At 46.4% G+C, this 27,187-nt stretch overlaps 1 protein-coding gene across 3 annotated transcripts in view; it reads right to left on the bottom strand.

The window, feature by feature from the left end:
- Window positions 1-24,906, bottom strand: part of ACAP3 (ArfGAP with coiled-coil, ankyrin repeat and PH domains 3) — a 67,686-nt gene extending 42,780 nt beyond the window's left edge. For 2 of the 3 annotated variants that reach the window (XM_030463785.1, XM_030463786.1), the window contains exon 1: window positions 24,712-24,855. In XM_030463785.1, the coding sequence (XP_030319645.1) occupies window positions 24,712-24,758 (47 nt within the window). In that variant the 5' untranslated portion in view covers window positions 24,759-24,855. Of the gene's footprint in view, window positions 1-24,711 lie in introns of all 3 variants that reach the window. The other variant, XM_030463784.1, reaches the window with a different exon arrangement.
- Window positions 24,907-27,187: the final 2,281 nt, after the last annotated feature.

The raw sequence follows: 27,187 nt of genomic DNA, 5'->3' as shown, positions 1-27,187 counted from the left end.
TATTTATGCTAGAAACTGGCACAAACTATGCTTCTGCTCTCTGGCTTCCAAGGCAGCAGTAGTCACTGAGTAGAGAATATGCAGCTACCTTAGCTTCAGAGATCTTTCCTTCTGCCATTCAAAGTTCCAAAGCATTAACAAGACCAGACCAAAGATGATTCTCTCCTTTTCTATCCCCAGACTGTGGTCTCTGCTGCTTGAGTGGAAGCAGAGTATTTGCTAGGTGCTCAAACACCCCCTGACAGTTCAACTTCCACTCAGGAAAAGGCAGCACTGCTTGTGTAGTCTAAACCACTCACTGCAGTACAGGGAGAGCTACACAAGGTGGCGAAGAGCAGGCTTGTGATGCCAACAGAGACCGGTCTGCAAGTGGAAGAATTCCCAGAACAAATCCGTTCAGTTGTCAATGGAGAGGAGAGGGAGAGGAAGAGGAGGAGGAGGAAGAGGAGGAGGAGGGAGGAAGAGGAGGAAGAGGAGGAAGAGGAGGAAGAGGAGGAAGAGGAGGAAGAGGAGGAAGAGGAGGAAGAGGAAGAGAACTTCCTGAACCTTGCAGTGGTGGTGGGAGCTGGTGTTAGCTCTGAGTGCAGACACTCACACATGGATCATCTTGACAATGAGCATTTTTACCCATTTTCCATCACCTCATTAAATCAGGACTTGTTAACACATCCACCATTCCTGCTAAATGTGTGAACTTACAGATTCTCATCTTGGCTGCACCTCTCATCTGTGCTCACCCTGTGCACAGAGAGTAGTGCACAAGGCAGCAAGCAGGAGCTCAGCCTTCTCCAAGAGTGAAAGGATGGAGCCACAGCTCAGTTCCAAAGGGATGGCAGATGTGTGAACAACAAAAGGGTGCAGCTTCAGAATGGTCTGCAGGCTGCATTGCTCTGTTGTGCTGATTGGGACAAGGCTCCTGGCTTGAAAAGTACAGAAAAAATTAAAAATCACAAGGCACAGGCAAGCAAACAGGTTAGCTGGAGAGTTAGCTGGAGAGTTAGCTGGAGAGTTAGCTGGAGAGTTAGATGGAGAGTTAGTTTGGAGATGGCACTGGATGAACCTTCCTGTTCCATTTCCATGTGTGAATTCAGACCAGTGACACTGAAGTTCAGCAGTCAAGTCAGTTTTAAGCTGGCACCTTAAACATGTAAGCCTCAGGGAACATGGGTTTATCAAAGGGAGTGGTGAGAAATAAAAAGGAGTATTCCACTAATCACTGTGGGAGTTTTCCCATGGAAAAGAGCACTCCTGAACAGGAAAGACAGCAACTCCTAAGCAGACATTTGATCCCAGGTCAGTTCTTCACATATCAATATATGATCCTCACAACAAAAGCCAACCAGAAGAGAGAGGAGCTGGTCTGCAGTGCCAGATAAATTGTGTCTGCTAAACAAAATAATCTGTGGCTCTGTGCATGCACTGTATTTATGGGTTATTCTCTCCAGATTCAAAGATCACATGACAGGAACAAAATTACAGACTTTGCTGCCCAGAAGAGGCTGCAATGGAGCAAGTCTGACTAAACAAGGAGGATATCTTAGCAGCTTCTCCCACCTGGCCTTGGGTGGTTTGGACACAGGCACAGGGAAGCCACCAACACTCAAAAAAAAAAAAAAAAGCAGCAAATTTTAATATACAAGGCACAGGGAGATCCCTGATGAACAGACTGAGGTATAATCATGGCTCAGCACATCCTCTGGAAGAGAAAGAGAAGTGTCACAGGTACCACCAGAAGTGGAAGAAAATAGCTGGCCTGCCATGAACTGTGCTGCCAGCCTGTCAGGAGGGCATACACTTGCTCTGTAAGGCAGCCAAGAAGCTGTGCTGGTGCAGGGAAGAGCTCTGAGATGCTGGGAAGAAACATACTTGGTCCTATGAATGAGAAAGAGGAGCACTGAATATATTGGGTCTTGAAGGGTCTGGAAAGGAGCTATTCCCATGCTTGTCCTGTGCAGCATTTCACAGTGAGACAACTGGAAGGCCAAAGCTGAACAGAGATGGATGGAGACCGATGAAAACAGACATTGGACAGAGTTGTTTCTAAGGACTCATTTCTGTGCTGCCCAGCAAACATCCCCTGCCCAGCATCATGTAGGACCTACCAAAAAGCATGCAGGTGTGCATGAACCTGCCTGGAGCCCACTCAGGTTTGGCTGAGTGTTGCAACACAAAGCACCTCAGCAAACAGCAGCAATGCTATTTATTAAATCAATGGTTGGCACAGCAGCGTGGGACCTGGAGGAGAGAGGCTTGTCGAGATGAAGGTTTGTTTTTGACAGCTGAGGTCTCCCCACATGGCTTCACTGCAGGTGAGGAAAAGGCTGAGAGCCTCATGCTGCACACAGACTCAGGTAGGGAGAATAAACCACCACATGTGCTCACACAGCAATTCAGTGGCAGTGCTTCCTCCCAGGGCAGTGTTTGACACTCAGGTGGCAGCAGCTAGCCAGTGTTACACCTACCAAAGGTGTAACATCAAGGTCTGCACTGGCAAAGGCTAAGGGGGAAAGTCCCTGAGCCAGCAAAGGGTGTGCATATGCAAAGTCCTCAAGGAAATACTTGATTGAAACCCTTCTCACTCCCACCCAGTTCAATGGGATTTCACCTCTATGCCCAGGGCTCAGAGCATGCTTCACCCACCATGCTAAATTGGAACAGGAACCAGAGTGAAGAAATGTCTTTGTAAAACCAGTTGCACTGGTCCAGCTAGTAGGATGAACCAAATCCAGTGATATACCCTGAGAGGAGTGAACCAGGGAGTTAACCAGTTACAAGTGGCTACTCTGAACCCCCTGGGTGCCTTGCTGTCCCCAGGATGAGAGATGAAAGACACAGAGAGGCTCTTGCTAAGCTGGGTGTGAGAAACACTGATTGATTGATTGATTGATTGATTGATTTCTGTAGGTTTGCTCCCTATGCACTGCTTAGCACTACACAGCAATGTGGTGCAAAGCACAAGAGGTGTGCACACAAACAAACTGGAGTGCCACCAAAATGCCAGGTGCAAAGCTGCTGTTTCCATCAGAGCTGAGCATCCCAGGCTGGCCCAGACAAAGAGAGAAGAGCTGTTGCCCCAGTCCACAAGGTCTAACTGCAGGTTGCTGACTTCCTCCAACTAAAAATCTGCTCACTATGCTTTTATGCAGAGAAACAAATGAACTAACAGTAAAGCCAGGCACAAAACTGAGGATGAGGATGTTTTCGAAGGCTGCATGACCATTGTGTCTGTTTAATTTCTGCTGCTGCCCCATGCAAGGACACTACAGATGTCCTAACTTAAAATAAAAGTATGAAATCCTCTTTATTTGCCTTTGGCCACTGGGGTTTCCCATGGGATGATTCAGTCTTTGACTTCTCTGGGCCCCAGGTGATTACATCTTACCAGAAGCTGCAACTTTCAAAAAAACCCTGACAGAAAACAGAGGAAAACTTCCTGCAATGAGTAGGGATTAAATATTTTTTTGGTGAGAGAACAAATCTGTTTTATGTAAAATAGTGCAGCCTTGCACTTTGCTGGTAACAGTGTGGAGTGGCAGGGCCTATGACTCCCTAGAACTCCACGGAAAAGTTGTTTTGGGAAAAAAAAAAGCATGACTGGCAGATGCTAGGTAGACTCTGCTATGCTGCACAAGCCTTTGGCTCCAAACAGAAATAGCTGGCCTGCAGATGTGTGCAAGATTTTGTTTAGTCTATAATGGTTATTGCTGCAGAGAAAACTTTGTTTTACTCCTAAATACTCCTTCTCCCACACACATGCACGACCACAATGCACACACACACAGTGCTTGGCAGCAGAAGATGCAGAGCTGCTTGTTTGAAACCCAGAGCTGGAATCCAAAGGCATTTCCCAGAGCCAGAGGGGAGCCAGAGGAGGGTCAGGGGAAAGAGACATTGGACAGACACCCTGGCAACAAGAAGAGATGCTGCACGTCAGGGAGGGGGCCAGGAGAACCATGCAGGGGTGGGTTAGGAAAGGGAAGGAAGGAGGAGGAAAGGAGGGGCAGAGTTACAGTCAGTAAAAGGGGATGGGAGGCACTGCTGATCTACACCAGCTGCAAGCTAGCTTTCAGCTCTGGTTCTGCATCCTGCCAGCCTGAGAGAGTTTGGCCACAAAGCTTCACTACAGATCAGGCCTCTGCTTCCTGTGCCTCTTTGTGTTTCAGAACTGGGGCCATTGACCATGCACCTGGCCAGGCTCTGAACCCTTCTTGTCCCTTGACAAGTCTCTGAGGTGCCAAAGCAGACAGAAAGAGGGAAGCCAGCCCGGTGCACCAACTGCAAAGCAAGGCAAACGTTCCAGTGTGGCAGTGGCAGGTGTCCCTTTGCTGCCCTGCCAGTGATAAATGTCACCCTGACCTCCTAAAAAGAAAACCAAACACACACTCGGGCACACTTCACCTCTTGTTCCCATGATCTCTGGAGCAGCCAGGAACACACAGGGCCCATTCTCCAGGCACAGGATCATCTTCCACTGACTGCTGCTCATCCCCTGCCCCGCTGGGGAATTTGGAGCTCATCAGTGGAGTTGCACGTGGAGCCTGGGCAGACTGGAGACCACAGACAATGTCCTCCCTTGTGGCCACAACCACAGGAACTGCATTGTGTGTCCCAACACTGGTGCTGTGTTCCCCTTGGCTGCCTCTCTGGGAGATTTCCCGACCCTCTGAGCCTCTCTGCCCTTTCAGTGCTGGGCTTCTGCTTTATGCTTCCCAGCACTGTTCAGGGCAGCTCCACCAGAGATGTTCCCAGCTCTCACTGCCACCCCAACCTGAGGTCATGTCATCCTGCTCAAAGTACACGACCCCCCCCAGACTTCTCCCAAAAGGAGCTCACTCTGAAAGAGGTCCTGGCGCTTGGCACTCCTTGCTGTGACACCTGTGACCAACCTTTTGGAAGTGTTCCCTGGTCATCCTGATGAGTCATTTGGAAAATCCACCTCCCAGAGGTCCAAGTGCCTTTGGCCCCCCCCTGCTCAGACCCTCCTGTAAGTGGAGAAGTATTGTGATCCTCACAAAAACAGGGACAGCTGAAGGAAACTGCTGGGATAAATATTATAATAAAATCCAATGGCAAAATGCCACAGGAATTCCCAGATTTGGAATCTGCAAGCAGCAGGGACAGACAGATTTGCACTACCTGCACCAAAAACCTCCATTTGGTGACTCCATGAGCGGTTCTAGCCCATGGAACATCTCTCATACATCCCCAGGGAGATGGGCTGGGTGTCCCCATGGAGCACAGCTTGGTCTGGAGGCCCTGACAGAGGAGGTCAGTAACACATGCAGGTCACAGTGCCATCTCAAAAGGCCCGCAGAGTAGCACAGCCCCCTCCTCCTCCTCAGTCTCAAGCCACAAATCCCATCCACCCTTTTGCCTTTGCAGCAAAACTCAACTTCAAGCTTGCCTCAGCACAACAGCTTTTATTGAAAGAAGAGGACTTTTGTTAAACCTGGGATAAAAACCCCAGAACAAGACTGGGAGGTTCTGCTAACCATGTTTCAACTCTGCATGATGCTCCTCAAAGCAAACTCCTCTCAGAGTACAGATCTGTGAATCTCTCTGCCAGCCAGAGAAGGAGAAGTTGTCCCGTTATCTAAGGCAGAGAGAGCATCTACAACTTGAACTGGATAATCCCTTAATTAGTGTGGTCTCCAAAATAATCCTATTGAATGGTTTACAGCCCAGTTTAAAGCAAGCCTGCCATAATGTAATGGGCAGCATGTCAGTCCTGGGTGCCTTTGTGTTAGTTGATTTAATTGATTAGCTTTCCTTTGATTAGTTTTGATTAGCTTAAAAAAAAAAGTTGATCAGCTTTTGTCCTATCTGCTACACCAGCTTGTGCCCCAAGTCTCTCAATCTTTCCACAGCATTAAGGGGCCTTTGCCTACTAGATTAGAACTTGGTGGGTTTAAAAAGCCAGGAAGGTTCTTTTGACAAACTCATAAGACCACACAGGCAATTTAAAACTTTGCTTTGCATGTACATCTCTTGGGGAACATGTTCAGGCTGCACCAGCTCAGCCTTCTCTCTGCATGCTCAGACCAGGATTAGCTGGGTCTCTCCAGGAGCCCAAGGTACTCTGTAAGAAGATGACACAGGGGCTGCAGGCAGCACCCTTTGCAAGGAGATTCATCTCAGTGCCAGGAGCTCCATCCTTCCTGCTGAGGTTGAAGAAGTAGGATGGGGATTAAGAAATTAGCTTGGTCTCCAGTAGGAGAGTGGGAAGAAATGTTATTACTGATCCATGAAGACAGGTAAGAAAAGAATCTGCTCTCCTTAGAGATGTTTTGGGGATTCAGGGATTCAGTGCAGCCCTAAAGCATTAAGAAATGGGTGCTCACCAAGGTCACTGCGAGAATTAACTGCAGGGGTCTGGTGCTTTAGGCAGGTAAAGCCCTGAAGATCAGGAGAAGTTCCATGAAATCAAATTTGTATATGATGCAGCACGCATTCGGGTGGCAAAAAACCCCCAAAAACCCAATATTTGTGTTACAATAACAGTTATTCTTCCTTCTTTCTTAGTGCACACATATTTACATGTGCACTGCCCTTTTAACTGCAAATCCTGAGCAGTTCTCAGAGGACAATGTCTGGAAAGGTTTCCTTCTATTGCCAGAAGAAACAAATCTTTTTTATGAGAGATATTGGCCAAGAGGAGAAAATGGGGTTGGTTTTGGACTGGGTTCTGAATGCCATTTCTCTTCCCTCCTCCCACTCCCTTTTTCTTCTCTGATTCACAGGGAAACCACAAAGCAAACTCAGGACTCTATGAGATCTGTTTATGTGAACGTTCTGGCTTTCTTTTAGGACACTCACTTCCACCCCCACTAACCTAAGTATCCATTTATACTAGCCCAAAAGAAATTAAGCAAACTTCCACAAGTGTAAACACAACAGAAATCTGGATTGGTATTTGATCATCACCACTGGGGGTTACATTGATACCCAAAGGCAAATTTTAATCCTCTTGCTTGGTCTGATTCTGCTGAATTTGGTTATCTGAATTTTAAACTTTTCAAACTCTTTCACCACACTGCCCTTTGCATGAGGACAGAAAATGCCTGAAATCCCAGTTTCTCAGTGTGTTAGCTGGATGAAGTACATCCCTCTGCCTCTCCAGGTACCGGTTCTGAAAGGCAACTTGCAAGACACTCACTCCTGTGACCCTCCACCTCCCTATCTTGCCATCACTACGTCATCAGAAGGCTCCACTTCAGTGCAAAATCCAGCAGAATTAGCTAAAATTAACTTTGCCATCATTTTTATTTGATATTTTATATATTTCAGCTGTTGTCTACTTGATGCTGGGATTTAAGGGATTTTTAAAAGCTTCACAAACCATTCCTGTGTTTCCATGGGCACTTTAGTGCCTTTAAAACTCCAGCCTTGGATCACCAGCTCTAAAATGAGATCAATGCCCAGTCTAACAAAGAGTTGTAGGAAGAACGCTGCTAATGCTTATTTACAAGGTCTGGATAATACAGCAACAAACTAAACTGACAGGAGAGGCTGCAGAGAGGTCTGAAAAGCACTGAATATAACTGATGTGTTTTAACAAATGCTTCCTTTGCCTGTGGAACAGGTTCTCCTGCTCAGGGCTGGGTGGGAGTGATCACACATCAAAGGCTTCTTATGCAATTGTGAGGGCCAAGAGCAAACTCCTTCCCTGGCATCCTGGGATGGCACTGAATTTGTGAAGTTACATTAAATGTAGAGCTGCCTGGGAAATGTCTGGAGGAAAAAAAGAAAAAAAATAAGTATTTTCTGAATGACTGCCTTGGCACTGGGAAGTGCTGAGATATCAGAGTGAAATGTTTCATGGGACAGTGCTGAGGCTTCCATTCTGGAAGGAAAAGATGAACAAATATGTTCTGCTTCCACCACTTTCAAATTCATAGTTATTAGCTGAATGGCATGCCAGTTTTCTAATTAAAAACTACTTTGGAATTTCATATCACAGGAGTTTCCTTGGCCAGTCTGACATAAAAACTGGGGGAAAAAATTAAAGGAATTCCTGCAAATGTGCACTCCTAGCTCCTCACACAGCACCAGGGAAAGCCCAGCCCTGCCCTGGGAACTGGCTCTGCATTGCAGCCCAACCTGTCCTGCAAATGGGGCTAATGAGTGATTTCTGTAATAGGAGCTGGCAAGCACAAGAAAGATTTCACACCCTCCCTCCCATGAATGGGGAAGAAGCATTCAATTAGGAGCACAGCCTATTCCTTAATCATTTCCTTTGTGTGTGTGGTTATTAATATCTTTCCATGACTAGTCAAGCCAGGGGCTATGTTTTTCTGTACTAGTTTTGGCTACAACTCGATGCTTACAAAATACATACAGAAGTCACACCCATCAGAAAGTAAGGAAATAAAGGGATGTTGGTGTTGGCATTACTTGCAGTAGCAGCCATTCTCCAAGGGTACCAAAACTCCTAGATATTTAATAGTATATACATTATATATATCTAAGTTATAGAAATAATAGACATATTATACTCTCCTCTTTGCCAATATAGTAACAACTGGAGCCAAAACACTCCAGATGTTGGCACTGATCCTGCAGACAGGGCTTCACTGTGTGACACATCTTGGTCCTTTCTGCTCTCAGCTGGCTGAGCACCTGGATGTGCTCATGGATGAGCTTCTGACAGGCATCCCCCAGCAGCAAGGTCACAGCACCTCAAAAACCCTCTACACAGTCCTTCCCATTCTCCCACCAGAGAGAGGAATCAGTGAGTGGGGAGGCAGTGAGCAGAATAATGGTATTTATATCAGCCATGATGTCAGTGAACATCTCTGTACTCCAGAATGGAGATTCCAATGATTTAATTAATGAAGGCCTCCTTTGCTTTGGAATTCTGCCTTTCAAGACATTGTTTAAAAAGGTTTTTTCTTCCACATGTGAGGATTTCTTTTCAAAAAATCCTGTTACAGACTCACACAGCAGATTAACAAAGGGAATATTTTACCACATGCCTTGTTCAAAATGAGGGAGTACCCACACTGTGTACTGAGTTAAATAAATCACATTTGCATCACGTAACTACAAGCTGTAGTGGTGAACATGTCACTGTGGCCACCCAAAAGTGATCCACAGGTTGACTACATGCTGAATCAAAGCTACTGTTCAGAGACACAGACACATGCCACACTTCTGGGCTGGACTTAGCATGGTGAGTGGTGGCAAGGGAAGAGTTTATGGCCTCTAAAAACACCCAAGTTGTGTTTAGAGATCCTGACTCATTGAGAAGACTCTGAAGACCACTGCTTGCAAGTATTTCCTACACTTGCCCAAAAGGCAGAGAGTTCAACAGGTCTGACAGAAAGAGGTACATAATGGTGGGAGCCCTTGTCAGCATCCTCTCACTGCAAAGAGAAGATGAGAATGCAGAGGTCTGAGTGAAATGTCCTGAAAGGAAACAGGCCAAGAAGACAGAGTTCATGTGGGGAGGAGTACAGTGCCTGGGTTTGATTTGAGGCTGAGTCAAGGCCAAGCCACGGCCCTGGATTCTCTATTACTGAGATCACATAAGTCTGACTTGAAAAACAACTAACACAAACGTCCTCAGAACTGGTGACTATGACACACCAACCAAGCCAAAAGGCACTAAATTCCACCCAGCCCAGCCCCAACAGGGCTCTGATCTGAACCAGCTCACCAGCTAATGCTCAAACAGGGTTTGCCTCCATCCCAGACACAAGGATGACCCAACAGCACTACAAAACCACCACACAATCCTGGAAGCTATGCTGGAATAAGGCACAGCATCCTGGTATCTGTGTGCTTTATCTCCACATTTCTACACCTCTTTTTGTGCAGTGCCCAGTTCCTTCTCAGACCTCTCCTTGCCTTTGGTACCACCCATGCCGGCGTTTTTGCGGAATGGGAACTGCGGGTGCCACAATTCCTGCCTGGGCTGGGGCTCACTCTGCTGCCAGCACCTCAAAAGGCAGCACCTGTGGCATGTCACCACAGGGTCACCCTGATCCTTCCAAAAAGCTCTGCAAACCACCACACAAACCAAGACCCGTAGCTCTTTTTCCCTTTCTGCTTGGAGGTGACAAAGCAGAACACTGCTCCTGCCTCGCATTCCTCCAAGCACACAGGAAATCATAAATCAGAAGAAAAGTGTAACATCCAGAGAGGAACTGCAAAAGGTCAAATTCTAGGATGGGCTGAGGGGCTGGGGAGAGTGAATGGGGAACCAGTAAAGCCAGCTACAAGGTAAGCACTATCCCACACTTTGACCTTGGCTGGGAGAGGTCCTGCTCCAAAAGGGGAATCAAGGGTCAGGACAGCTTAAGAGTCTTCCCCTCTTTCAAGGGAATCCATATATACCATCTATCTATATTCTTAATTTTCTTCCAACCCTCCCATTGACTCTTTTGTAATATAATAATAATAATAACAATATAGCAGGTCTCCCTGGCTTTGTGACAGGACCTGCTCTACCTTCTTCCCACCAACCCATGGTTTAGGCTGAAGCACTTCTCTGTGGTTGACTGCAGCAAGGATCTGCTCCATTTAGAGGTGACTTGGCATTCTGGTTTAAATGGCTGAGATTTACACTGGCCCAGATAAAGCTATTTATAGTAAGTGTTATGCTAATTCCATACACTGGGCTGATCCACTTGTACTAACTGGAGCAATAAAGCTTTCTGTTACCTGTTCAGTTTAACTGGTTTTGTGCAGCTAACAGCCTTTTTTTTTCCTAGGATCAGCTCTCACTCTAAGGTAGATGTGTATTTCCCCTTGCTTTCCTTTCCAGTGAACCATCCAGTCCTCCATTTCCTGCAGCTCTCCTCCTCCCTGTGGAAATTGCTGGCTCAATCATTTTGTTTTGAATAAATAGGAGAAATGTGAGTAAAACCAGATTATGCAAGCAGTTTTAAACCTACCTTGAAATCCCTTCTTAAAAAATTGAATTATCTTGTTACTCTATCTGAGGTTCAGGTTATGTTTTGTAAAGAGTAATTCATTTACTGTCACTCTGGTGAGCTAAGAGTGTGGAGGGGATTCTGTTCATTGTTAATATGTATCTTTGGGATATTTTGGGGATAACTGCACCAATTGCTTAACGGAGCAATACAAGAGCTGTTTTTAGTTGTTTGAGTCTCCTATTTTTGTTTTTTTGTTCCAGGATAATGGAATAAGCTGTATTTCTTATCTTGACTAAAACCTCTCTACAGATGGCTATGAGCATGATGCAGATATGGAAGCCTGTGCCAGTGCCTCTGGATCCTGGGAGCACAAGGGAGTTTTCTGCATTTAAAAACTCAGGTAGCCCAGAAAAAGCTCTGATGATATGACACTGAAATGATGTAGAGATGCAGAGTCCTCATCTCTTTCCTCACTGTCTGATTCTCACTTGTTTTTTTTTAAAAAAGGCTCCACTGAAAAATGTCTTTTCCCTTTCTGAACCCAATGATTGCCCAAACACTTGAACGTGTCATCAAATCTATCAGCCTGCTGTGGAACTCCAAGCAGCCACCAGACTCAACTCTGTGCTCCATATAAAGTCCAGGGCAGCTCAGTTAAAGACTACTACCTGGCCTTGCTGCAAGATGGGGTTTGGATTACAGGTTTCCTAAGAGCAAGTGACAGTCCTGCTGTGAAGAGCAGTTAGAGGTGTTCTTAGCACAGCTTCTGAAAAAGTTAAAATGCAGTAAGTACACCAAGACATGAAAAAACAGAATGCCCAAATCTGGTACACGATTACAGATGTTCCTGGTGTTCGGTTTTCTGTTTTCTCATGCTTTACAGAGGCTAGATGAAGGTATACAACCCCAAAAACCTCTTCCAGCCACTCTTTCTCCTGGCCTCAACTTAGCTTAGCTCCAGCTTTCCTAAGAGCGCTCATCATGTTTTGCACAGCTACAGAAATACCCCAGTCTTTCTCTGCAATGTGCTAGATGCCAATTTATAGCTATTATCCTTTTACTGAGAGGCTGGAGGTGGTATGTTTAGACAGTTTTGAAGCAAGATGAATAAGACTTCATATTTTGGTTGCAAGGTGCTCCATTGACTTTAAATCAGTACATTAATATTTAGCAAAAACTGACACCTCTCCTCAGGAGCCATACAGTGACAGATAGGGCTCTTATGCACTCTGCTGTATATACACAGGCATAGGGGTTGGGTTTTTTCAGTATTGCTTCTCATTTATGTTCAAATTATAAAAAGGTATATAGGGGTTTATTTCAACATTTGAGTTTACCAGTACTTTTCTCATACACTGAATTCTCCATCACTACTTTCTGACAGCAAGTCTGAGCTCCTGTAGGATCAAGGCACTAAGCAACCAGATCTAGCTGGAACTGCTTTGAAAAGGGCACTAGATTAGATGACCTCTAGAGGTCTCTTCCAACCTAAATTACTTTAGGGTTTAATGGCTTAAAGACAAAAATCCTTCCTTAGCTCATTTAATGCACTCCTTATGTAATGTATCTCATAATAATGTTTTCCCCAGCTTCTCTTTTGTAAGTACAGTGTTCAAGGAGACAACAGCACCTTCAGGAGCTGGATCTCCCACCATTCAACCCTGACTGATCTGCAGACTGTGACTGAAAGCAGGGAGGATATGCTATAAAGAAGGTTAATTTACTTTTCACCACCCAGCATTACAGAACAGGGGGGAATTTCTGACAGACATTACAGCAAGCTATTTCCTACTTCTGCCCACAGTACCTGAGCAGCTTCTCAAATCTCGAGAGTAAAAGGAAGCAGTCCAACAACATCACAGCACTGTTCATCTTCCAACACTGCTATCTCAGGGTGTGCAGAAAGGAAAATCCCATTAGAAAACTGACTTGGTGAGGACAGGTAGATCAGGCTGGAAAGGGTAATGCTCTCAACTGTTTCCCTAGGGTGGAATTTCTTCCCCTTTTGGGGGTTTCACATCAGCAATATGCCTATGTCTGTGCAAACTATAGTCAAACCAGTAAGGACCATCAACCACTCAGGGATTCTCCACTTAGTAAATCAGACAGTTGACTTCAAAAAGCCACTATCCTAAGGGCAAAGGATGTTGTTCTTGCCCCCTTCAGATCACTGAAAGCCACTTCTCTACTGAAATGCTGAGCTGAACACCTCAAAGTGATGGATTCTCCATGCAGACCATTTCATAGGTCAGCCATGTGGACTAATGATGATGAATTGGCAGAGCAACTGACAGAGATCATCTGCTACCTACCACACAGCAAATGCCACCTCTAGTTCACCAGAGCATAGCACAATTTCTGCTGATGGATAATAATTTTTCAGACTATAAAAGCAAATGGATCTCAACCTTTCTTTCCATTCTGAATATCTGTTTGCAGAAGGATGACACAGCAGCAAGACTAAACCTTTCTGGTTCAGTGTGCAGCACATCTCTGTAATACTCTCTTGAAAGCAGTTTAGGAAAAAGATGCAATTCTCAGCATCTGAAATCTGCATGGACAACTGCACTCCCACAGCCCAGTACTCTGCAGGACCCTCTGAGAGTCACTCTGCGCAGTTCAGTTCCTGGAATGTCACTTAGAAGAAGGGTGGAGTAAAGGACTTTGAGTTTGAAGAAGAAAATATCATCCAGACTCATCAGGAGCAAACTAGGTGAGGCAGCAGACACCACAACACACCTGTCAGTCCAGCAGCACTGTTCAGGCAGAAAGTGTCTTCTCCTGAACCAAACTTCTGGCTCTTCCTTTGTGCTGACCTGAGCCTGCTGTGTGTCCCACAGAAAGGGGTAATTTGCCTTATTTCACACTCTCCAGCTAGTTCATCCATCTGACCAGTTCCATAAACAGGACTCCAGTGGGACCCATGCCCAGAAACAGGTATGTGAATGACCATTGAACACCGTGAAGACTCCATCAGGTGGGGCCATAAGTGACTTTGACCCAGCTTGCCAAGTAACTCCAGAGCAGAGACTGCTTGTCTGCTCATCAGAAAGCACTTCCCTTCCTGGGTCACAAGGACTGAACTTTTGTAGTGGCAATATGGAAACAGCAAAGACAGAACACAGGACAGTTCTTTTCTGAGCTGAAGAAAGGAACATTGTTTGGGTATGTGACTTCTCAGATGACAGCTGTTTGCTTTCTTCTACAAGCAAAATGGATTTATCAAAAAACTGCTATCAAAGAGTTCTGTCTTCTCCTCAAGTGAACTCAGCAGCATCTGTTTACCAACAGGGCTGTATGAGTTCCAGCAAGGCTTTGTTGAGACTTCCCCTAGTCCATAGTTTAGCTCAATCCACCCTCCCTCAGCAGGGATCTCTTTTCAGCACTAAATACTCCTTTTTTTCTTTCTCTGCCCTGAGCCTTGGCTCAGAACTGGAGCTCCCCCAACCTCTATTCTCCCTTTGTCTCTGTCTCAAAGGCTTTTCCTGTGTTGTGTCCTGCCAAATACAGCAAAGGTCTTGCCCTCTCTGGCAGCAGAAGTGCTGGAAGTGCTGACTGACCTGGGGGCAGTAAGGGAGGGTCCTTGCCCCTTCCTTTGCTCTGGCACAGTTGGGTAACACACCCTCCCAAGTGCCAGATGTTTTTTGCTGTGTCCCAGTGGCAGAGAACAACTGTTTTTTTCCTGTAGAGTACCAATAGCAGTAAGTAACACAAACCTGTCCTAAAGGGATGAGTCTATGGTCATGCTGCTTCAGCTGGTGCTGCACAGAAGCTTGCTGAGGGAAATACAAAAAAGCATCCTAAACTCTATACTCATCCCTTGCTTTTATTTATTACTCTCAAGGGATGAGTATGGTCCCATTTTTCTATCTCTAACTTCCTCTTACAGCTCTCCAGAGGGAACATAACTGTTGTGATGTGGCTGGGGTTGGGGAATTAATTCTCATGCAAAGGTTTAATGTCTCAGTCATTCTTCTGAGTGCAGCTAGAAGGACTTTGACCAGTCACAGATTGCTTATCTGCTCTCTGTGACCATATGATGGGCTATCACATCCCTTTGAGCTGGTAAATCATCCTTGGAGGATGAACCCTACTGTCCTGCTACATACCCAATGTCGTCTTGGACCCTGCTCTGGAGATAGGATGGTTAAGCTCCTACACAAGGAGGAAATTCCCAAGTGCACACAAAAAGCCAGAGGGAATCATTGGGCAGGAAACAGGGACCAGTGCTGCTTGGAGTACATCCTCTGTACTGAATGATGTGGCCCAGACAAGGAAGAACAAAGTTGGCATTGTAGTACTGGGGCCTCAGCATCAAAAAAAGAATTGAGGCATAAAGTCAAGGGTCAGAACAACATGGTTCAGCACTGTCCCATCCAATCCCCATGCTGAAAATCCAGCAAGAAACCTCCAATTCTTCATCTCTTGGCATCTCCCACATTTTATCTCAATCCACACAGTTCAGAAGTGAGGACAAGCAGGGATTAAAATCCATGGGGCTAGATGCTACAACATCTTTTCTGAGAAAAGCTTTTTCCCATTCCACCAATACACAGATCAGCCTGGATCTTCCCAGTGCCTCAGTCCTGCTTACTGCTTTGGCAATGTCCCACAGTTTTATGCATTATCTGTGAATTCAGATGAGTAAGTAGCACATCAAGAACTTGCTCTATCCCAGACTCCAGAACCCAGTCTGGCAGAACTGGTTCTGTTACACTCCCTGAACTCAAGTCAGCTCCCTGCCTTTTCCTCCCCAGCCTTCAGGTGGGCACTTCCCTACAAACCTGAGAGCACCATCTGAAGTGCCAGCCAGAAAGGCTGCTGGAAGAGAGGTGTGTGGGACAAGGAGTGTGTGGGAAGTGAGGGAAGGAAAGGGGAAAGGGGCCTCCTGCTCTCTCAGTGCTATCACAGAGGCTGCATCCGGGGGTGAGGTCACGGCACGGGGACAAATCCGCACTTCCTGCCAAAAACTGGGTTTATCAGAGAGAACAAAGGGGTGATATTCTGACAAGAAACTGAGCTGTGGGAAATGCCAGTTTTGCTGAGCTGGGATGGAGTAGGAACAACTGACATGCTTAACCAGCCCTTCTTCTCATAGGCACAGAGAGCTCTGCTTCACCCCAGTGCTGCAAAACAGAGTGGGACCACGCTGATGTTAAGGTGACTGGGGGTAAAATGTCCTCAAAGCAAGCCACAAGTGTGTCTGATGAGACTGGAGACCTTTTCCAACCTTAATGGTTCTAGCATTCAATAACCCAGCCATTCTTTGTCATATGAGTACAGATCAATCTCCTTTTGCTGCTCTCAGTGTCCACGCAGCTACTTTGCTGTTGCAGTAGCTGCAGACCATGTCTGTACAACCTACACACCTCCTGTGCTGGATTTTCTGCCAGTGGTCAGAGACTTAGCAACCAAAACCACATCAGCCTCCTCTATGCAGTGTTAAATTAAGTCTGGTACAGCCACTCCGATGCTGAGGAAGGACTGCAAGCTATATGCCTGTACCTCTGAGCACCTCACTGGGTGTACATGCAGGTCCCACAGCTAAATTTTCTTCCCTTAAAACAACCTTTCACTTTATCAACAGGCTGATGCACCCAACCCTTGCAAACACTGCATGTGCACATAATGCATCTACACACATGTTCACACATGCTGTTTCTAGCAGAAGCATTTACTAAAGAGTATGGGAATTATTAAACCCTGCTGTGGTGTGATGAAGCAGACTAGGTTTGCAGAAATTATCTCACTCTCTGAAATTATATAATCTGTTTAGACTGTGCCACTTGATGCTTATTTAAGGAATGAATGAGCACTTCACTCTAGGATGTGCCACCCATGAGTTCTGACATCATCCCTTTAATCCACTGTGATGAATAAACTGCTTTGCTTTTGAGCCATCCCCTCACTACACCTACTAGAAATTCTATACTAAAATGAATATTCTGAGTCCATGGATGGGGGTGTGTTGTTCTGCACTGAATTAAGTGATGTTCTCCCTCTCACTCACAAAGAGACCTGGCACATCAGCAAAGTCAACTTCTCCTGCAGATAAGCAAGAAAAGAATGTAAGGTGGGTGTGGGCACACTTTGGGTTGATAGACAACACATACAACCTTTCTATTACTGTTTTTTCCTGGTCCTTCATTCCCTCCTGTAAATTCAAGCCTCAGCACTGAACACCCTTCTTTACCAAATGAGCAGAGAGAGAGGAGAGAGCAACACAGAGAAATATAAACATTGCTTTAAAACAAAGCCTCTCCAGTAAGCCAAAACATGCACCTCAGCAAGTGAAAAGAATGGAATATTTTGTGAAGAGATTCATGTAGGGGCAATTGTCTTGCTTTATTTTCTTCTCTTGGAGGCTCAGAGGAGTAATCAGCTCCTGCAGCAACCTGTGTGGCTTACTCACTGTTCCTTTGACCTGTGTTGCTATTGTCTCACCCAGTTTGTCAGGGCAGATACCTGCATGCCTGAGCCCTGCTCATTTGCACAGAACTGGTGGCAGAGCCAGTTTCCTCACCACCAAGCATGTTAGGAAGAAACACACGAAGACTCTTCTCTTAGCCTTCCAGAGGAAGTCTCCAGCACACCCTGTCCCCTTTTCTAAGCTGGAGAAACACTTTTCCCTTTCTTCCAGCAGCTGGCACAGCAATGGGCAGAACATTAAATACAATGGTTTTCCTTTCTTGGTCCATGGCCAGGCTTGATGGGTGTTGGGACTGCAGTTGTGGGCAGCTTCTGCTGGACTGAGGGCCAGCCAGGCAGCAGCCAGGCATGGATGCAGTGGAGCTGCAGGAACCCAGCCTCCACCCTCCCTGCAGTCCACAGGTCTCACTGTTCAGTATCCTATATCTTCTTCCTGTCCTATGAGGTCCTGTAAAGAGGAAAGTTGGCAGCTTACACTCTGCTGTGTTCTAGGGAGCAGAGACACAATTCATCTCCCTGCAGCCTGGAAGACACACACATTCCCCTGGGGCTGCAGTCAAGCCATGCAGTCCAGCCCCCTGGCCTAGGAATGAAACATACAGCTCCCTGCTGCTCCAACACACGCCATGCAGAGAATCCTGCAGCTTAAATTCCTTGTCTCACCCACTCCAGGCTCTGCAGTATCTCAGAGAAGACAGAGAAGTAATTAGAAAGCAGGTAAAAAATCTCAACATCTCATCTCTTAGAATGCTCAGAGTTGAGGCTTTATGGGGTGAGCAGATTCTGGTAGCTTTTAGGTGCAGGAATTAACATAAATTTATGCTGCAATGGCTGCAGGAAGTTGCTAGGTGTTGTGGAACCCATCCCTCTCACCAGCCCCATGTATCCAAACAGGGGCCAGGCATGCGTGTCCACCCTGGCAAACTATGTGAGGCAGCTCAGAGACAGCTGCATTCAGACCCAAAGTCACTCTTGCAGCTCTGGTTACAGGCCTTAGACTTCATGCTGTTCCCAGCCTCGAATAATTCAGCACACAAACCTGGCATCCTGAGTTCATCTGTTACCCTTTTAAGCCCTGACACCAAACTTAAGGCACCTTCCTCTTTCTTGTATCTACTACATGACCTGAATGGTGTCTCAGCTCACTGTACCCATGTTAGTAACACCAGAACATGTGCCCTACAAACCAGTAGATACTGTTTAAGTGGAGAAGGGACTGGCAAGCTCCCCCATACATGGACTTCACCAAGTCAGGAGTTGTAATGAATTTACAAAGCCCTGATCTGTGCATTAGCAGAGGAGACAGTGCTTTACTCCTCATCCAGTTATTACAGGTAAGGCTGAACTGCCCTATTGACAGTGCAAACCTTCACAAAAACACCCAGATTATCAAAGACTACATCACTGATAACCCTTAGAATGTGCAATAAGCTTCCATCCCAGGCAACAGCCAGGGAAAGCTGCCAGACACACAGTCCAAGCTCCTCCAGGCAAAGGATTCTCCATCCCTCCTCCCTGACCAGAATGCTGAGCTCTTGATGACACTACTGAGACCTGAAGAACCGAGCCTGACTCCAGGAATCTGCACAGCCTTCCTGTCTCTGGGAGACATCACAAATTGAAGGGAAATAGGTGGCTTCTCCCACACAGAATGCAAAGCTCCCTGGCTTTGGAGGAGGACACATTTCAGCAGGAACCTGTCTAGAGCACACATGAGTGAGGTTATACCAAATAATGTCTCACTGAACTTGTTCTGTGTGCTCACTTGGCCATTCTGCAGTCCTCCAAGGACCAGGCTTGGAATCCAGAGACACTGCATGGTGCCAAAACAACCAGCAAAGCACAATTACCACATGTGGCACTCTTCCTAGAAGGTGACCTCCTAGAAGGTCACCTAGAAGGTGACTTTCCTACAGGTCACCTCCTAGTGGGCGACTTTTCCACAGATCATTTCAATAGCACAGATAAGCTACATGAGCCCATCACCTCTGGGTCTAATTACCCTCTTCCACCACAGGGTTATTGCTATTTTGGTTTTTGTTCTTTCATCCTCTGGAAGGCTTTGAGGGAAAGGTGTCCACACTCACACCCTTAGTGTGTGACAGCCAGAGTTCTACACTTTGCAAAACTACTGAAAATGACAGCAAGGGATTTGCAACTGGGATACTAACCTGTTAGACAACATTGCAAAGTTTGCTGATATTCTTACAGGTTATACACTGTTACAAAACAAGATGTGTTACAGGAGTATCTGCGATTCTGTGATTCTGAAATAGCAAAATTTCCTTTGTCCAGGTGCTACACCACTTATCAATTGTCCCACAAGCAACCTGAGAGACTCTATTTCAGTTTAGTAGTACCCACTGCAGACTCACAGCTTTGAAGTCTGGGCAGTTTGCTCTCAAAGATAACAAGTGGTTTCCAAATCCTTTTCTGATCTGGAGAGTTGGGATGGATCGGTGGGATTTCAGCTTTGGAACAGTGGTCCTCTGGCACACCCTGCTCATGCAGTTCACAGTTCAAAGTTACTAAGGAAGCTGCTAACTAAAAATCTGGCATAAAATACCATTTCTGAAGCCCAGGCAGAGATCTCAAGTCAACTGTCACACAGTCAGTTTTCTCATACCAGGGGATTTTCCCCAACTACACGTTCAATAAATACCTTCAGCTCTGCCCATGCTAATGCAGGCTGAAGGTCTGCAGCTTTCTCCTGAGTACTTCAGGATTCACATGGCAGTTCCGAAGACAGGGAACCTCAAATGAAGGGACCTGTGCTTCCACTGACTTCTGTGATACCACCTATGGAGGCAAAAAACCTATGCCACATGAGGGTCCTGCTGTGATCAACCAGATTTGGTTGGGTATTACTAACTTGGGGTCACTTTAAAGTGATGCTGAAAGAGGGAGGTTGGAATCCAGGAGAGGAAACAAAGAAAGCACCACACTGATGTATAAATAGGGGCTGACTGGACAGGAGGGACTGCTGAATCTGGGAGAGGATCTCACGATGGTACTGTGAGAGGAAGTAACTAGATAGTGACTGCTTTGCTTTCTCTTCTTCTTCTCTTCTCTTCTCTTCTCTTCTCTTCTCTTCTCTTCTCTTCTCTTCTCTTCTCTCTTTACATACTTTGGACCCTTTGACTTTATAAGAGCAATGATAAAGAAATAGAATAAATAAAGGCAGGTATGATGAGTGATATAGATAATACAGTACTGGTTTTGTGGTAATATCTTTTCTTTAGTGCAACTAAACCAGCAAGGGATTGCAATTGTACTCACTGGAAAAGCAGCTCCTTGTGTAGGTGTGTTGTCAGACAACTGGGATCAGGGATCTTGTTTATGTAAGAAGCCTTGTGTAACAAAAGCCCATTTCCAATCAATGCATGTGCTCCTTTGGTTAAACTGATTCAGTTAAACAAACGATTCCTTTGGCCACCTTGGATATAATTTAAATTTGCTTTGAAGTAACTTCTGCTAGCCAGTTTGGCTTATCTCAGACTGCAGGGCAGTGGTGTGCAATGTCCACTGACACAAATCACACAGAAGCCACTGAAGTTTTTTTTTCTTCAGAGGCCTTCACTAACACACAACAAGGACACATCAAAACTGGTTAAGATAGCTTTAAACTTGCCTAATTCAACCTGGTATCAAACTTCACACAATCACTTCGACTAGGGGTTTTAATTCTTCCCATTCTGTTTGAAACAGAAAAAGTCAAAAAATATACTCAGTTTTTTTACTTTCTTTTCCTTCTGGCACAGGGCATTTTCTTTTTCTCCTTGCATCTTTCAGGGAGATAGAATTACATGCCTGCATTTATTCTCTGCCTAATGAGAGCCACAACAAGGCACAGAGAGCACTGCACACTGCTGGAACAAACATCTCTGTCCCTGGGTCACTGCCTGATGGCAGTGCTGCTCCAGGGACTCCTGGGAGCTCCTGCACTGCTGCCTTCCATCCAGCCAAGAGGCTCTGAGGCATGGGGGAGGTGAATCTGCACCCCCAGACCTGGGCACGTACACAGGCTTCTCTTCAGCACCCATCCTTCTGAGCAGCAGAGGGGTTCCTGGGGCTTGGATGCACCTGGAGAGATGCTGATAGCAATCTGGTCCCTTAGGTGATGGAGGCTGCCAGGGCTCCTGGCCAGACAGCTCCAGCAGCTGAATCATGGTGCTGAAGTCAGAACTCAGCACCTCCTGGCTCACCCCACTCTGTGGTGGGTAACCCTGACCTCACAACAGGTCTGATTAACAAGGTTGGTTAATAGCAACAACAACTACAAGGGTAGCCTTAGTTAAGGAAACAACCTGCTGATTTCCCTCCCTTGTGGGAATTACCACAGAGGCATCTGTGGTTCTCTGTGACCCACAGTGTGCTGCAGCCAGGCCCAACCTCTGCAATTTTGTTCCTACCCTTCCCTTGTCCTTGTGATTGTTCCTAGAGTGCATTTTCACCCAGGAGGAATAACCACTGTCCCTGTTTATCCCTTAGTACCAAGTGAGTTCTCCCTGAGCAAGGAGGGAATAAAGGCAGAGGAGGTAAGCTGACAGCATGCCCAAGTCTTGCAAAATTCCTTCATTTTGCAAGAATGAGCCAAATATTCTCATCTAGCCCTTCTGCTTAACAGGTCTGCAAGTTCCCCTTGTACTGGCTGCTGCTGTGCATCACTCCAGACCCCTGCCTTCCCTTCCTGAGTGGAACAAGTCAGGAACATGTTCCTAGATTTCCCAGACTGCTGCTAGTTAAACAGAAAGCTCTGCAGGGCTGGGGAGACTAAAGTCACAACATCTATAGGGGCTGCATCCAAATGTGCTAGAACTGGTCTTTCCAGGTAATTATACTTGTTTACTGGAATTGAATATACATGTCTCTACAAGATGCCTTACAGAAACAAGATTTATCTGCCAACCTGAAGATCTGTATGTATTGAAGTATTGCCATTTTTTTTCCAAAAAGAAGTTTTCTTTGTACCAACACAAAGAGCAATGGATTGAGTGTGCACTGAGCATTGATTTGGAGTGTTCTGACACATGACCAGATTTGATTGCTAAAGCAGACTCGTTTGGTAGCCTCATTATGGTTTGTTTATGCTTGTGCATTATTTTATGGAGTTGTTTGGTTGGTTTTTTTTTCCTCTGTGTTTAACAAACAGAAAACAATTTTATTATCTCAAAGGTTCACTGTAAAACATGGCACAAGTCTTGGCTGGGGAAGGCAAAGTGGGTGCCAGCAGGAAAGGGAAGGTGATTCCTGGCTCAGGGACTAGGATGGGCAACCTGCAATAAATTTTTGCCTCTTTCACCAATGTTTACTATGGCAAGGGACTTTCCTGATGGCTGTCTCAGCCTCTATTGAGAAAGCAAATTAGAGGTTACCTTCTCTCACCTCATTTTAGCTGTATTTTGGTATGCAGTTAAGCTTGTTTGGTGTTTTGCTTTTTCTATAGTTGTGGAAGAAACCCTGTCCCTTAGAAGGACCTAAGTGTTCTTCTATTAAAAAAATAATAATAAAAATTGTAACATAGGAACTAATTAAAAGTTGGGAGGAAGGAAAGTACATGAGGAGACCAAAATCTGTATCCTTTGATAAAGTCCAAAGGATTCTGTTTTGTCCTTTTTCCTTCAGATGCCATAAGCCTGTCAACATCAGTATTGTCTAACTGTATGTGCCCATAGATAACTTACTCCTCTGCTACCTACATTGCAGCCTTCCTGAAAGACACAGGCTTATTTTTCCCATCTCACCTCTTGTCCTCCCTGTAACAGGCAGACTGTGTCTGCTCATTTGGGAAACAGTTCATAATTCCATGCTTAAATAACTGGCTTTTGATATACGTCCAACACAGTACTCTGAGAGCTGTTTTGTTTTTATGGATGGAGCAGACAGAACAGAATGATGTTGCCTGCATACTAAGAAACTTGGCCTGAAGCCCACACACACACCAAGGGCAAAATAAATAAATAAACATATCAATCAATCTTGACGTCACCAGGAAAAGGGTCACTGCCATGTGGAAGGAGACATCTGGACAGTGAAGTCACTGCTCTGGAAGGATGCCACTGAACACTTCACATTCTCTGCAGCACAATGGGATAAAATGACAGTCAGAAAAGAAAAAGGGGTGGATAAATTCTAACTGATGCTATGTGAGCAGAGGTTTTAAAGAAGGAGCTTCATCCCTCCTGCAAACCATGCACCTAACTTTTTCCTGGTGAAAACCTCCCATAGCTCCAGCACCAACACAAATAAAACCACATAACACTGCCCATTACACTTTTGGAACCAGCTTTGCAACAAGAAAGAGCAAGATTTTACCACACAATTAAAATTAAACCATGTGCAAGAAGACCTTTTCCACAGCCCCACACATTCCCACATGCACTTACCCAGGGATCAGTATTACCTGCAGCTGTACACAACCACACACACACACACACACAAGATGACAACGGTTCAGAGGAGCCACAGCAACAGACCACTGCAGCCTTTCATATGAATATTTCATGGCAATAGATTATTTTTAAAATGCACTTACAGGAAAATGTAAATGGTTCTATTTACTAATTTTTGAGCAGGAGCAACAAGAAATGTCTGCAGGGAAGGAGAGACCCCTTGATAACTCTCTTCCCTGTACACACAGCCAACCAACTTGCTTCTGCAGTCTATTGTCTGTTCTTCCCTCTGTCCCCATCCAGGCACAGTATTGAAAGCAGCAGGAGATTGTTAGCCATGGAAGTTCTGATCTTCCCTTTACAGCAGCAGGACATCCTAGCCCATCCAGACACCTAGCCAGGATGCTCCTGGCACAACAAAGCATCTGTACCCAGAATGCAGAGGCTCTCCTCCAGCCCTGGGCACTTCTGAAACGGTTGGATTTAAATACAGCACAGCCAAGACAGAGCCTTTGTTGTCATAGCCCAGATTCCTTCAAGACCGCTAAAGAAAAAAAATAAAGCCACCCTCCAAGAGATGGGAATGTGCCTGCATGGAAAATGACCGGATTTCTTAGCACTGACTCTTCAGGCGGTTCAGATCAGCCCCTGCCCAGCTGATCCCCAGAGGCTGATGACACTTTTACCCTATCACCAAGGGGATCCGCCGATATCTGCCGGGCGCGACAACTGGGGATATTTCCTCTGCAAAACCTCCGAACCCAGAGGGGGGACGGGGTGCGGGCTGCTGCCTCCCAAGGGGCAACGCCGGCGGGGAGCACCGGGACCCCAGCCCCGAGGGTCGGGGTGGGTCACCGGGCTCGGGGTCAATCCCCGCAGCCCCCCTTGTCCCACCGCTGCCCGGCGGAGCTCGCAGCCCCCCCGGGCCCTGCCCGTTCCCCCGCCGCATAAAGGGATGGTGCGGGAGAGAGAAGGGAGCAAGACACACACACACACCCCGCGTCGCTTACCGGAAACGGGGCGAATCCTTGATGCACTCCTCGAACTCCACCGTCATCCTGCCGGCTCGGCTCGGCTCGACCCGGCCCGTTCAGCGGAGGAAGCTCATCGCCCGCCGGCAGCCAAAGCCCAGAGCCCAGCGCCCGCCCCCCGTAGCCGCCGCACACGCGTCCGCAGCCGCCGCCGCCCCGCAGAGCCCCGGGCCCAGAGGGGGAGGAGGGCAGAACCGCCGGGCCCCTCCCGGGCCGTGCCCTCGCTGGGCTGTGCGACGCGGTTCCTCCAGTATCTCCCTGCTCGGCCCTGCTCCCCCGGTGGTGTTTGGAGGAGAGGAGGTTGGTGGAAGGGTGTGTTTCCTTTGGCCACCGCCTCGTACACACCAGCTCAGCGCTGATTGTCAGGGGAATGAGCTGGAGGGGCAGCCCCGGCCTTTTAAAAAAAAAAAACAAAAAACCAAAATCTCACAGGGTCACAGGCTGGGTTGGGAGGGACCTTAAAGGTCAGCTCATTTTGACCCCCCCTGCCATGGTCAGGGACACCTCCCACCAGCCCAGGTTGCTCCAAGCTCCATCCAACCTTTAACACTGCCAGGGATGGGGCAGCCACAGCTGCTCTGGGCAACCGGGTTCAGTACCCTCACACCGAAGAATTTCTTCCTAATATCTTCATCTAAACCTTCCCTCTTCCACTTTAAAACAATTTCCCCTTATTCTATCACCCCATGCCCTTGTAAAAAGCTCCTCTCCAGCTTTCCTGTAGCCCCTTCAGGTGCTGGAAGGTGCTACAAGACTTCTCCAGAGCTTTCTCCAGGCTGAACAACCCTAACTCTCTCAGCCTGAGGCTGATTACCGTGGGCTTGGTTCTGATCCTCCACCTGTGTTGTGAAGCAACACAGCCACAAGAACAAGATAACCCATATCATTCTCTGTAAGTTTGATATATATTAAAGACTGATGGGCCTGAAGTGTAAATCTCTTTGCAAGGAAATCAAACCTGTGTAATATGGACTGGGCCTAAAACCAAGTGTTAGACAAACAGCAGAACCAGGGGCATATGAATCCATGACAAAATGTCACCATGAGGCCTTACCTCAGCCAGGGATAGGACAGGGATGAAACAAGATCCTCAGTGCCATTTCTGTACTTAAACTACAACTTACATTCACCTCTAGACACAATCCCGTTTCCATTTGAGTTCCCAGACCTTGCTTTGTCAGTCACAGTTGAGAGTATCTTTGTGAAAGCTAAAGTCTGACTTTAACTCAGTTATCAGATGTTGGAGGATTCTGAGGAACCCAGGAAGAGGAATTAGCCCTGCTGAGTGCAGGTCCAGGAGAAGGGACAAGGTGACCTCTTGTGGTCTCTGCTCTAGGTGGCTTCATAAAGGTCAAATCAACACAATTTTTTTTCTTTGGTTCTTTCGGCACAGATAAAAAGAGTGTGGAAGTTTCTGCCTGTATGTGTATGCACAAACTCAGGGATTAGAAATTACCATCCTCTTTAAAAGCCAAGATTCATCAGTTTCATTGTAACAGAGCCTGGATGCCATTGTGTGAGCTGAAAGCTGGCTGGATTTTTTTCCCATTCAAAACAGATCTCAGAGTTGTATGAGAGGACCAGGGTTTTTTCTGCTGCTCTCCCTCTGTTGCTGAGTAGGGTGATCATTTATACTGGGTTTAGACTATCTGTTGTGCAGACAAATATTGCAGCTCAGTATTTTAGAAAGAGATGATCCTTAAGGCCTCTTCCAACCAAAACCATTCTGTGATTTCAAAATACAGAACACAGTAATAAACATCTGTAGCCTTTGTTTATTAGCATTTTCTCAGCTTATTCTTGTCTCTGTAGCTGTTATTTATCCTCAGCAAGAGGCAGGCTGCATGCATCTTTTCATCATCAGGCTGAAATAGATGGAATTTCTTGCCTAAAACATCCGTGCTGTTTTTTTATAGGGATTTGGTCATGGCTTTTGGTGGAGATGGGTGCAGTTTCATGCAGGGGAGGTTCACTGTAGGCTGGGGACATCAGAGTCTGAGTCCACAATCCCAAATTCACAAGCAGCCTTAAGGCAGGAGAGCACGATGGTCTTCTGAGCAAGTGCCATGTCTTTGCTTCACCCTTAAAACTTCTGAGTCCATTTTTTTCACATTTTTCCGGTGGGAGTTAGGTTCCTGCTCTGCCATTTCAAGCCTTAATTTCCTTTGACTCAGGGGGCAACTGAACCCCCCCAGAACTGTGCTAGGAATAGCCCAGGGGATCAACAGATTAAAAAAAACAAACCAGAACTTCACTCAGGAGGTTTCTAAAGGCAAACAAAGCCAAAAAGACGTCTGCCAGCAGTAAAACTAAAGAGAGATGAAGAGGGAGGGTGAAGACCCACTTCCAGAGGGGTTCATTCCCTCACGATGGCGGCTGGGTCACCCTCAGGCTTCCCTCCAAACCGCCATTCCCAGGCTGAGGTGCACAGGGACAGAACGGAGGAGCAGAGACC

Source organism: Calypte anna, chromosome 21 (assembly GCF_003957555.1).
Source record: "Calypte anna isolate BGI_N300 chromosome 21, bCalAnn1_v1.p, whole genome shotgun sequence".
Lineage (NCBI taxonomy): Eukaryota > Metazoa > Chordata > Aves > Apodiformes > Trochilidae > Calypte > Calypte anna.
This window is presented reverse-complemented; position numbering and strand designations above follow the sequence as displayed.